At 52.6% G+C, this 12,972-nt stretch overlaps 1 protein-coding gene across 3 annotated transcripts; it reads right to left on the bottom strand.

Moving 5' to 3' along the window:
* Positions 1-422: 422 nt before the first annotated feature.
* Positions 423-12,972, bottom strand: SAP25 (Sin3A associated protein 25). 3 transcript variants are annotated; one of them, XM_083180073.1, is made up of 6 exons: positions 12,830-12,969; positions 8,623-8,684; positions 8,473-8,537; positions 8,282-8,398; positions 8,040-8,134; positions 423-978 (listed from the first exon to the last, which is right to left on the bottom strand). In XM_083180073.1, the coding sequence occupies exons 2-6, from the start codon at positions 8,682-8,684 to the stop codon at positions 874-876; spliced, it is 444 nt and encodes a 147-aa protein (XP_083036199.1). In that variant the 5' UTR covers positions 12,830-12,969; the 3' UTR covers positions 423-873. The 3 variants fall into 3 exon arrangements, with proteins under 3 accessions (XP_083036199.1, XP_083036200.1, XP_083036201.1); XM_083180074.1 differs by lacking the exon at positions 12,830-12,969 and adding an exon at positions 12,769-12,790; XM_083180075.1 differs by lacking the exon at positions 8,040-8,134 and having other exon boundaries at positions 12,830-12,972.

The raw sequence follows: 12,972 nt of genomic DNA, 5'->3' as shown, positions 1-12,972 counted from the left end.
GGAGAAACAGAAGCGCAGCCTTGTCCAATAGCGGCCGGTAACATTTTGCAGATTTGGTTTAACAGTGGGCGTCCCACCAGCAATAAGTTAGTGCCATTATAGAATAATGGCCCACAGGGTGGGTTCCCCTGCCATAGTGCCCACCAGCCCTATGCCAGCCAGTATGGACCAGGATTCTCTAGTGGGAGCTGTACCCAAACCGCACATGGCTGCTGGCACTGACGGAAGCAGACGTTGGCACGTGCCAATGCACCCTGGTAGTCCCCACACTGTGTGTCCCCTGCCCTGGTTGAAGCAATTTGGGCGGTTTTGAGACAAATGATTGACGCCACGTGGTAACGCCCACATACGGGCGCTCATATTACCATAGGACGTCCGCCCTTCTGGCGTAATAATTTAAAATGACACAAATAAAACGCAGACACAATGAAAATATTATTTTAATATAAACCTATTAATAAAACTTGTGCAAAATATAATTAAAAAAACACTGTATAAAGAAAACACAAACGTGACAACATGGGGGGAAGGGGGGGGGTGTATCTCTGCCCCCTACTGGGCATCGCGCAGAATGCAGGAGCCAGATAATCCCAGCAGGGCGCTAACAGCCTCTAACTCACTACTGCTGTATGTGCATGGGGCAGACAGGGGGCGCCGTAACCTATGGGGGCTCATCCCCTCCTCTGGGTTATATACTGACGGAAGGGGGACTCTTCTCTGCCACAGTATGATCTGACGGAGGGGGGATTATGCCCACCACTGCACACGCCAGAGACACCAGGTCCGAGGTTGTTACATCAGTGTTTCCCCCGTCATGTACCAAGTCAGGACATGGGGACGCAGTAAGGATGACGGGGGTCCCAGCTTCCAGCTTTATGGGGTCTCCTCCTGGACTGGGGGCTCAGATGCAGCGGAGGAGTAATAGATGCAAGTAGACATAATCGGAGGTGGGGTCTGCAGCCGAAAACAGCCGAACACCTGTAAGGAATACAGTGATGGATCGGATCACACTCACCCAGATAGGAACGCGGAGCCCAGGGTGGAACTAGATCTTTATGGGCCCCATAGCAAAATCACAAAGGGGCCCCCCACCCTGTGGTCACTACAATGAACCCTTAGGGGAGCAAGATAGAGAAAAGAGGGTGTTGGAAGAGATAGAAATGGCGAGAGAGGAGCAGGAAGAGAGAGTGAGATATATGGGCAGCACGGATGGTGTAATGGTTATATTACTGCCTCACAGCACTGAGGTCATGGGTTCTATCCCCACCATCAATATATATATTTGGCTACATCTGTCACTCAAAGTGTGACTGGAGCTGTAACGCTGGGTGGAGCCTCTGACTCACATGACAGAGAACCAGCCCAGTGAGCCCACAGATACCTCCCAACATGACCCTCTCCAGGAGGGACAGAATGCTCTGTTTGTGGACTTCCATCTTAATTTATGATTGTCATCACCTGTTTTAAACAGGGTAATTGATAAGAAAGGTGTTTAAGCACAGGTGATCCATAAATTAAGAAGAAAGTCCAGAAACAGAGCAATGTGTCCTGAGAGGGTCATGTTGGGAGGTATGCACCTCCTCTCCCCCCCCATCCCCCCATTCACGGCATCCCCAAGATTAAATGGCACATGCAAAGCACTGACATGGCTATGGTCGACAATAAAAAAGCTGACATGGCTATGGTCGACAATAAAAAAGCTGACATGGCTATGGTCGACAATAAAAAAGGTTGACAGATTTAATTTTCACTTTTTCAATGTTTTCATATTCATTCTTATGTGTCGACATGGACACCAATGAAGTGCCACACTTATGTCAACATTTACATGTGTTGACCTTTCTGTGTTGATTTTTTCTTGTGGCGATTCGCGGCACCCCCGCGACCCCCCTCCCGCGATTTACAGCACACCCCCCGCAATTCGCAGCACCCCGGTGACTCCCGCGATTTGCGGCCCCACCCCGTGACACCCCCCTCCTGCGATTCGCGGCAACCCGCGACCCCCCCCTCCCACGATTCGCGCCAACCCCCCGGGCCCCCCTCCCGTAGTTCACGGTGCCCCCCACGACCCCCCCTACCGCGATTCCCCACCCGACCCCCCTCCTGTCATTGCGGCACCCCCCGCCCCCGCGATTCACTGCAACCCCCCGCCCCCCCCCCCCCTCCCACGATTCACGGCACCCACACCCCCCCCCCCCGCAATTCACGGCATCCACCCACGACCCCTCCTCCCGCGATTTGCGGCCCCACCCCGTGACACCCCCCTCCTGCGATTCGCGGCAACCCGGCGACCCCCCCTCCCACGATTCGCGCCAACCCCCCGGGCCCCCCTCCCGCGGTTCACGGTGCCCCCCACGACCCACCCTACCGCGATTCCCCACCCCTGACCCCCCTCCTGTCATTGCGGCAACCCCCCGCGACCCACCCTCCCACGATTCACTGCAACCCCCCGCGCCCCCCCCCCCTCCCACGATTCGCGGCACCCACACCCCCCCCCCCGCGACCCCCCCTCCCGCAATTCACGGCATCCACCCATGACCCCTCCTCCTGTGATTCGCGGACACCCCTCACCTCCTCCCTCCCCCGCGCGCGATTCACGGCAACCCCAGGATTAAATGGCACATGCAAAACACTGGCACGGCTATGGTCGACAATGAAAAAGGTTGACATGAGTTTTTGAAGATTTATTTTTCTTTTTTTGAATGTTTTCATATTCATTCTCATGTGTCGACATGGACACCGATGAAGTGCCACACTTATGTCAACATTTACATGTGTTGAACTTTCTGTGTTGATTTTTCTTGTAGCAATTTTTTTCCAGTGACAACTATGAACTATGTGCACGTCAACCTACACATCATCAACCAATTCTTTGTATAATATATAACACCTGTTCTGTTTTACTGTAGGTGTTTTAAGTCAGATCTTTTACTGCTACTATTACTGTTTATGTAAATGCATTCTGAATGACAGCAACATCCTACCATCCTTCTACAAGAATATATAACCAACTAGTGATTCATCGCGCCCCGTGCCCCCCCCCCTCCCGCAATTCACGGACCCCCTAAGCCCCTCTTTAGTCCCCCGTATACTCACACACCCCTATCACTATCCAGCTTCCTGCTCTCCTGAACCGTAACTTCCACCACTGGGGAGTCGCTGACGCTGTTTTGCCCACATGCCTCATAGCCCAGCCTCCTGCTCTCATGCACCCGAACTCCCACCCAGTAGGAGGAGACACTGACTAAGGGCCACCATCCTGTGCTGCCACGCTGGACCCTCACCCACTGGCAGAAGCTGCACAGTATCTCCCACCCTCCTCTTTAGTCCCCCTTATGCCCATACACCCTATCACTACCCAGCCTCCTGTTTTCCTGTGTCGTGACCTCCGCCATTGGGGAGCCGCTGACTCAGAAACACCCTACTATACTATTGCACACACACACCTAAACAACATGCACACACAGCCCCCCCCCCCACACCCACAAATGTCACTGTACCATCCACACTATCAATGTACATCTTACTCTGTAACCGCTTTTTAATTAAACAAACAATACACACCCCCTTCCACATCATATGCTCTCTATTTAACACATTTCACCTATAACTCAAGTTGCAATACAGGCATCTTACATACAATTCTAACCATCTTTCTCATATACAAATGTTCACAAATTAAGGGGGCGCAGCCCCTTACGACGGTGTGAAGAGCGCCCGTAGGGCGCAATGAATCACCTAGTGTATTATATATACAGGGCAGTACGGATGGTGTAATGGTAACATTACTGCCTCACAGCACTGAGGTCATGGGTTCTATCCCCACCATGTGTTATATATACAGGGCAGTACGGATGGTGTAATGGTAACATTACTGCCTCACAGCGCTGAGGTCATGGGTTCTATCCCCACCATGTGTTATATATACGGGGCAGTACGGACGGTGTAATGGTTACATTACTGCCTCACAGCGCTGAGGTCATGGGTTCTATCCCCACCATGTGTTATATATACGGGGCAGTACGGACGGTGTAATGGTTAGCATTACAGCCTCACAGCACTGAGGTCATGGGTTCTATCCCCACCATGTGTTATATATACGGGGCAGTACGGACGGTGTAAAGGTTACATTACTGCCTCACAGCGCTGTGGTCATGGGTTCTATCCCCACCATGTGTTATATATACGGGGCAGCACGGATGGTGTCATGGTTAGCATTACTGCTTCACAGTGCTGAGGTCATGGGTTTGATGGGGGGGGGAGGGGTCAGGAAGGGGGAGAGAGAGGGCGGGGCGGGGGGGGGGGGGTCATGGAGAATGGTTACCTGTATTCAATACAAAATCCTTTTACTTACACACAAAGCCATAAACCAAACTACACATCTTCTCTTATCTCAAAATATCCACCAACACGACCTCTATGCTCCTCACAAGATCTGCGTCTCTCATCCACACTCATTACTCGCTCCCATCCCAACTGCAGGACTTTCTTCGGGCTGCACCCACTCTGTGGAATGCCCTCCCAAGCACAATAAGACTCTCCTCCAGTCTCCAAACGTGTAAGTGTTCCCTAAAAACTTATCTCTTCAGGCAGCTTATCATATTCCAGAACCAGTCACAGAACCTTCATATACCATTCCTATCCAATCACATCCGCACTGTACAGACCACACATATCCTCTGTCCTATCCAATCACATTCCCACTGTACAGTCCACACATATCCTCTCCTATCCAATCACATCCGCACTGTACAGACCACACATATCCTCTGTCCTGTCCAATCACATCCGCACTGTACAGACCACACAAATCCTCTCCTATACAATCACATCCCCACTGTACAGGCCACACATATCCTCTGTCCTATCCAATCACATCCCCACTGTACAGGCCACACATATCCTCTCCTATCCAATCACATCCCCACTGTACAGGCCACACATATCCTCTCCTATCCAATCACATCCCCACTGTACAGGCCACACATATCCTCTGTCCTATCCAATCACATCCCCACTGTACAGACCACACATATCCCCTGTCCTATCCAATCACATGCCCACTGTACAGACCACACATATCCTCTGTCCTATCCAATCACATCCGCACTGTACAGACCACACATATCCTCTGTCCTGTCCAATCACATCCGCACTGTACAGACCACACAAATCCTCTCCTATACAATCACATCCCCACTGTACAGGCCACACATATCCTCTGTCCTATCCAATCACATCCCCACTGTACAGGCCACACATCCTCTCCTATCCAATCACATCCCCACTGTACAGACCACACATATCCTCTCCTATCCAATCACATCCCCACTGTACATGCCACACATATCCTCTCCTATCCAATCACATCCCCACTGTACAGGCCACACATATCCTCTCCTATCCAATCACATTCCCACTGTACAGACCACACATATCCTCTGTCCTATCCAATCACATCCCTACTGTACAGACCACACATATCCTCTCCTATCCAATCACATCCGCACTGTACAGACCACACATATCCTCTCCTATACAATCACATCCCCACTGTACAGGCCACACATATCCTCTCCTATCCAATCACATCCCCACTGTACAGACCACACATATCCTCTGTCCTATCCAAACACATCCCCACTGTACAGGCCACACATATCCTCTGTCCTATCCAATCACATCCCCACTGTACAGACCACACATATCCTGTCCTATCCAATCACATCCCCACTGTACAGACCACACATATCCTGTCCTATCCAATCACATCCCCACGGTACAGACCACACACATCCTCTCCTATCCAATCACATCCCCACTGTACAGACCACACATATCCTCTCCTATCCAATCACATCCCCCCTGTACAGACCACACATATCCTCTGTCCTATCCAATCACATCCCCACTGTACAGACCACACATATCCTCTCCTATCCAATCACATCCCCACTATACAGGCCACACATATCCTCTGTCCTATCCAATCACATCCCCACTGTACAGACCACACATATCCTCTGTCCTATCCAATCACATCCTCACTGTACAGACCGCACATATCCTCTGTCCTATCCAATCACATCTCCACTGTACAGGCCACACATATCCTCTGTCCTATCCAATCACATCCACACTGTACAGACCACACATATCCTCTCCTATCCAATCACATCCACACTGTACAGGCCACACATATCCTCTGTCCTATCCAATCACATCCCCACTGTACAGACCACACATATCCTCTGTCCTATCCAATCACATCCTCACTGTACAGACCACACATATCCTCTCCTATCCAATCACATCGCCACTGTACAGACCACACATATCCTCTCCTATCCAATCACACTCCCACTGTACAGACCACACATATCCTCTGTCCTATCCAATCACATCCTCACTGTACAGACCACACATATCCTCTGTCCTATCCAATCACATCTCCACTGTACAGGCCACACATATCCTCTGTCCTATCCAATCACATCCACACTGTACAGACCACACATATCCTCTCCTATCCAATCACATCCCTGCTGTACAGGTAACACATATCCTCTGTCCTATCCAATCACATACCCACTGTACAGGCCACACATATCCTCTGTCCTATCCAATCACATCCCCGCTGTACAGGCCACACATATCCTCTGTACTGTCCAATCACATCCCCACTGTACAGACCACACATATCCTCTGTCCTATCCAATCACATCCGCACTGTACAGTCCACACATATCCTCTCCTATCCAATCACATCCCCACTGTACAGACCACACATATCCTCTGTCCTATCCAATCACATCCCCACTGTACAGACCACACATATCCTCTGTCCTATCCAATCACATCCCTGCTGTACAGGCCACACATCCTCTGTCCTATCCAATCACATCCCCGCTGTACAGGCCACACATATCCTCTGTACTGTCCAATCACATCCCCACTGTACAGGCCACACATATCCTCTGTCCTATCCAATCGAGAGAGAGAGAAAAGGAAGGGGGCTGTGAGCCCGCCCCTCCCCCTGCAGGGTGACACAGACAGAAGGGAGCTATGAGCCTACCCCTCCCCCTGCAGGGTGACACAGGCAGAAGGGAGCTGTGAGCCCGCCCCTCCCCCTGCAGGGTGACACAGGCAGAAGGGAGCTGTGAGCCCGCCCCTCCCCCTGCAGGGTGACACAGGCAGAAGGGAGCTAGGAGCCCGCCCCTCCCCCTGCAGGGTGACACAGGCAGAAGGGAGCTAGGAGCCCGCCCCTCCCCCTGCAGGGTGACACAGACAGAAGGGAGCTAGGAGCCTGCCCCTCCCCCTGCAGGGTGACACAGACAGAAGGGAGCTAGGAGCCTGCCCCTTCCCCTGCAGGGTGACAGATAGAAGGGAGTTTTGAGCCTGCCCCTCCCCCTGCAGGGTGACACAGACAGAAGGGAGCTATGAGCCGGCCCCTCCCCCTGCAGGGTGACACAGACAGGAGGGAGCTATGAGCCCGTCCCTCCCGCTGCAGGGTGACACAGACAGAAGGGAGCTATGAGCCCGCCCCTCCCCCTGCAGGGTGACACAGACCGAAGGCAGCTAGGAGCCTGCTCCTCCCTCTGCAGGGTGACACAGACAGACGGGAGCTATGAGCCCGCCCCTCCCCCTGTAGGGTGACACAGACAGAAGAGAGCTATGAGCCGGCCCCTCCCCCTGCAGGGTGACACAGACAGATGGGAGCTATGAGCCTGCCCCTCCCCCTGCAAGGTGACACAGACCGAAGGGAGCTATGAGCCGGCCCCTCCCCCTGCAGGGTGACACAGACAGATCGGAGCTATGAGCCTGCCCCTCCCCCTGCAGGGTGACACAGACCGAAGGGAGCTATGAGCCTGCCCCTCCCCCTGCAGGGTGACACAGACCGAAGGGAGCTATGAGCCGGCCCCTCCCCCTGCAGGGTGACACAGACCGAAGGGAGCTATGAGCCTGCCCCTCCTCCTGCAGGGTGGCACAGACAGAAGGGAGCTATGAGCCTGCCCCTCCCCCTGTAGGGTGACACTTACACTCTGTGTTGCGGGCGACAGACAGTTATACACCCGGTGTCCGGCAGCCAGCAATGGGTCAGTGTAGAAGTAGTCAGCACTGTTTACGGAGAAACCTGGGTGAGAAGATGACACATGTGAGGAGGGGGCAGCTGGGGGTGACCCTACGCCCATGTGACGAGCCCCGGGCCTGCATGTATGTATATCTGCGGCTGTATACGTGTGCTAGGGAACCCGCCATAGTGATACCATACAATACTGACCATCCTGCCGCCTCTTCTGCATCTCCGGGGTCTCAGATCCCTGGATTATGGCCACCGCAGCGTAATAAGCCTCAAACGTAGGGTGATATAAGGTCCTGGTGTCGGGGATGTTCTCCACTGCAACGTAAACAAGAACCTCTTACTAAACAACAATATGGCAGCGAGAAGCAGGCAACAACATGAACACTTACCTGAGTCTATAGAAGTGGGTGCTGACGGGCTGCATCGCCCCTGTGACTCGTCCTCATCCGCGGATCTGAGAGGAAGAGGCACAAGTGACACCGGCGGACAGGGCTCAATCACACAATACACATGGTGACACAAAGCCACACCCTCCTCACCTGGAGTCCTCAGAGAAATCCCCATCATCCGAGCTATAGTCCATCTGGTCTGAGCACAGCATCTGCAAGACAGTGATCTCATTTACAGCGCAGCGCTGCCACCCTGTGGTCATACTGCAGAATGCGGGGGGAGAGCAAAGGGCAACCTCAGAGGTGCTGAGGATGGTGCATGGAGCCAGGACACCAATGGGAAGGGCCCGGAGCCGCTTGTGCTTGGTGTTATGGACATGTAGTGCACATCAACGCCAGCTACTCTGTATGTCATCATGTGAAACGCGTGGTGTTATCTATGCATAACCATTAAGCGGAGCTCCTCTCAGTGCCTATAAGAGCGATGTTTCTCTCCGTACGCAGCACAGTCTGTCCTCATTAGCGGAGCTCCTCTCAGTGCCTATAAGAGCGATGATCATCTCCGTACGCGACAACGTGTCCGTCCTCATTAGCAGCTCTCCTCTCAGTGCCTATAAAAGCAGTGTTCCTCTCCGTACACGGCACAGTCTGTCCTCATTAGCGGCACTCCTCTTAGTGCCTATAATAGCGATGTTCCTCTCTGTACGCAGCAGTGTCCGTTCTCATTAGCAGCGCTCCTCTCAGTGCCCAAAATAGGGTCGTTCCTCTGTGTACAGTGTATGTGCTCATTAGCAGCTCTCCTCTCAGTGCCTATAAATAGCGGTGTTCCTCTCCGTACACGGCATCATGTCCGTCCTCATTAGCAGCACTCCTCTCAGTGCCTATAAGAGCGGTGTTCCTCTCCGTACGCAGCACAGTCTGTCCTCATTAGCGGCGCTCCTCTCAGTGCCTATAATAGCGTTGTTCCTCTCTGTACGCAGCACAGTGTCGGTCCTCATTAATGGCACTCCTCTCAGTGCCTATAAGAGCGATGTCCATCTCGGGATGCAGCACCGTGTCTGGGCTAATTAGCGGTGCTCCTCTCAGTGCCTATAATAGCGATGTTCCTCTCTGTACGCAGCAGTGTCCATCCTCATTAGCAGCGCTCCTCTCAGTGCCCAAAATAGTGTCGTTCCTCTGTGTACAGTGTATGTGCTCATTAGCAGCTCTCCTCTCAGTGCCTATAAGAGCGGTGTTCCTCTCCGTACACGGCAACATGTCCGTCCTCATTAGCAGCACTCCTTTCAGTGCCTATAATAGTGATGTTCCTCTCTGTACGCAGCACAGTCTGTCCTCATTAGCGGCGCTCCTCTCAGTGCCCAGAATAGCGATGTTCCTCTCCGTACGCAGCACAGTCTGTCCTCATTAGCAGCGCTCCTCTCAAGGCCTATAATAGCGATGTTCCTCTCCGTACGCAGCACAGTCTGTCCTTATTAGCGGTGCTCCTCTCAGTGCCTATAAAAGCGTTGTTCCTCTCTGTACGCAGCACAGTGTCTGTTCTCATCAGCGGCACTCCTCTCAGTGCCTATAAGAGCGATGTCCCTCTCGGTATGCAGCACCGTGTCTGGGCTAATTAGCGGCGCTCCTCTCAGTGCCTATAATAGCGATGTTCCTCTCCGTACGCAGCACAGTGTCCGTCCTCATTAGCAGCGCTCCTCTCAGTGCCCATAAGAGCGATGTTCCTCTCCGTATGCAGCACAGTGTCTGTGCTCATAAGCAGCGCTCCTCTCAGTGCCCAGAATAGCGATGTTCCTCTCCGTACGCAGCAGTGTCCGTCCTCATTAGCAGCGCTCCTCTCAGTGCCCATAAGAGCAATGTTAATCTCCGTACACAGCACCGTATCTATGCTCATTAGCGTCGCTCCTCTCAGTGCCCAGAATAGCGATGTTCCTCTCCGTACGCAGCACAATCTGTCCTCAATAGCGGTGCTCCTCTCAGTGCCCATAAGAGCAATGTTACTCTCCGTACACAGCACTGTGTCTGTGCTCATAAGCAGCGCTCCTCTCAGTGCCTATAAGAGTGATGTTCATCTCCATATGCACCACAGTGTCTGTCCTCATTATCGGCGCTCCTCTCAGTGCCTATAAGAGCGATGTTCCTCTCCGTACGCAGCACCGTGTCTGTCCCCAATAACAGCGCTCTGCATGGTGCCTATAAGAGCGGTGTTCCTCTCTGTTCATGGCACTGTGTCTGTGCTCATTAGCGGTGCTCCTCTTAGTGCCTATAGGAGCGATGTTCCTCTCCGTACGCAGCACTGTGTCTGTGCTCATAAGCAGCGCTCCTTTCAGAGCTTTTATGAGCGATGTTCCTCTCCGTATGCAGCACAGTCCGTCCTCATTAGCAGCGCTCCTCTCAGTGCCTATAAGAGCGATGTTCCTCTCCGTACGCAGCAGTGTCTGTCCTCAATAACAGCGCTTCTCTCAGTGCCTATAAGAGCGATGTACCTCTCCGTACGCAGCACCGTGTCTGTCCTTAATAACAGCGCTCCTCTCAGTGACTATATGAGCGATGTTCCTCTCCGTACGCAGCACAGTGTCTGTCCTCAATAACAGCGCTCCTCTTAGTGCCTATATGAGCGATGTTCCTCCCAGTACGCAGCACCGTGTCTGTCCTCATTAGCAGCGCTCCTCTTAGTGCCTATAAGAGGGATGTTCCTCTCCGTACGCAGCACAGTGTCTGTCCTTATTAGCAGCGCTCCTCTTAGTGCCTATATGAGCGATGTTCCTCCCAGTACGCAGCACAGTGTCTGTCCTCAATAACAGCGCTCCTCTTAGTGCCTATATGAGCGATGTTCCTCTCCGTACGCAGCACAGTGTCTGTCCTCATTAGCAGCGCTCCTCTCAGTGCCTATACGGGCGATGTACCTCTCCGTACGCAGCACCGTGTCTGTCCTCATTAGCAGCGCTCCTCTTAGTACCTATATGAGCGATGTTCCTCCCAGTACGCAGCACCGTGTCTGTCCTCATTAGCAGCGCTCCTCTCAGTGCCTATACGGGCGATGTACCTCTCCGTACGCAGCACAGTGTCTGTCCTCATTAGCAGCGCTCCTCTTAGTACCTATATGAGCGATGTTCCTCCCAGTACGCAGCACCGTGTCTGTCCTCATTAGCAGCGCTCCTCTTAGTGCCTATATGAGCGATGTTCCTCTCCGTATGCAGCACAGTGTCTGTCCTCAATAACAGCGCTCCTCTTAGTGCCTATAAGAGGGATGTTCCTCCCAGTACGCAGCACAGTGTCTGTCCTCAATAACAGCGCTCCTCTTAGTGCCTATAAGAGCGATGTTCCTCTCCGTACGCAGCACAGTGTCTGTCCTCATTAGCAGCGCTCCTCTCAGTGCCTATATGAGCGATGTTCCTCTCCGTACGCAGCACAGTGTCTGTCCTCAATAACAGCGCTCCTCTCAGTGCCTATAAGAGCGATGTTCCTCTCTGTTTGCCGCACAGTCCGTCCTCATTAGCAGCGCTCCTCTCAGTGCCTATAAGAGCGATGTTCCTCTCCGTACGCAGCACAGTGTCTGTCCTCAATAACAGCGCTCCTCTTAGTGCCTATAAGAGCGATGTACCTCCCAGTACGCAGCACAGTGTCTGTCCTCATTAGCAGCGCTCCTCTTAGTGCCTATAAGAGGGATGTTCCTCTCCGTACGCAGCACCGTGTCTGTCCTCATTAGCAGCGCTCCTCTTAGTGCCTATAAGACCAATGTTCCTCTCCGTACGCAGCACAGTGTCTGTTCTCAATAACAGCGCTCCTCTCAGTGCCTATAAGAGCGATGTTCCTCCCAGTACGCAGCACCGTGTCTGTCCTCATTAGCAGCGCTCCTCTCAGTGCCTATAAGTAACTCAGTGACTATATAAAACAGTGGAACAGGTGCTGGAGAACTAGAAGTCACAGCATGCTCTGTCTGCTACCACTGAGCATGGCATGCTGAGGTTTGTAGTTCCACAACAGCTGAAGCGCCACAGGCTGTGGTATATTGTGCAGGCCATGGGGACAACATGACCCTCTCCAGGAGGAACACATTGCTCTGCTCCTGCACTTTCCATAATGTGTGATTGTCAGCACCTGTGTTGAAAGACCTTTCTTAGCAATTACCCTGTCCAGCACAGGTGATGACAAACATACATTACGAGAGCCGTCCAGGAGCATTGTGTCCCTCCTGGAGAGGGTCATGTTGGGAGGTATGCATGTGCAATGCATCCACAGTAATGTATATAACTGTAACATAGGGAATAAATATACTCTATATAATAATATATATACACATGTCTGTTGCTGCAGTAAGCTCCATCCTCCTACTATCCCATGCACTCGGGCTACTCACCTCGACTCCGGGGCCTGCTGGGGAGGGGGGAGTCAGGGGGGTAATTAAATGTGCGCAGCAGCAACTTGCACGGGGCAACAGAAAGAAACAGGTTCGACTTTGATGCGCGACCACAGCGCCATCTAGCGGCTGGAACTGGACAT

Source organism: Crinia signifera, chromosome 4 (genome assembly GCF_055691185.1).
Source record: "Crinia signifera chromosome 4, ASM5569118v1, whole genome shotgun sequence".
In the NCBI taxonomy this organism is placed as follows: domain Eukaryota; kingdom Metazoa; phylum Chordata; class Amphibia; order Anura; family Myobatrachidae; genus Crinia; species Crinia signifera.
This window is presented reverse-complemented; position numbering and strand designations above follow the sequence as displayed.

What these genes read in the sequence shown, in the direction of transcription:
- SAP25 (XM_083180073.1), bottom strand. Translation starts at nt 8,684, where the DNA reads ATGCTGTGCTCAGACCAGATGGACTATAGCTCGGATGATGGGGATTTC. An exon ending in GCAGAAGAGGCGGCAGGATG is followed by an intron (nt 8,135 to 8,281) that starts GTCAGTATTGTA and finishes CTTCTCACCCAG; the next exon opens with GTTTCTCCGTAAACAGTGCT. An exon ending in TGTCGCCCGCAACACAGAGT is followed by an intron (nt 979 to 8,039) that starts GTAAGTGTCACC and finishes TATTCCTTACAG; the next exon opens with GTGTTCGGCTGTTTTCGGCT.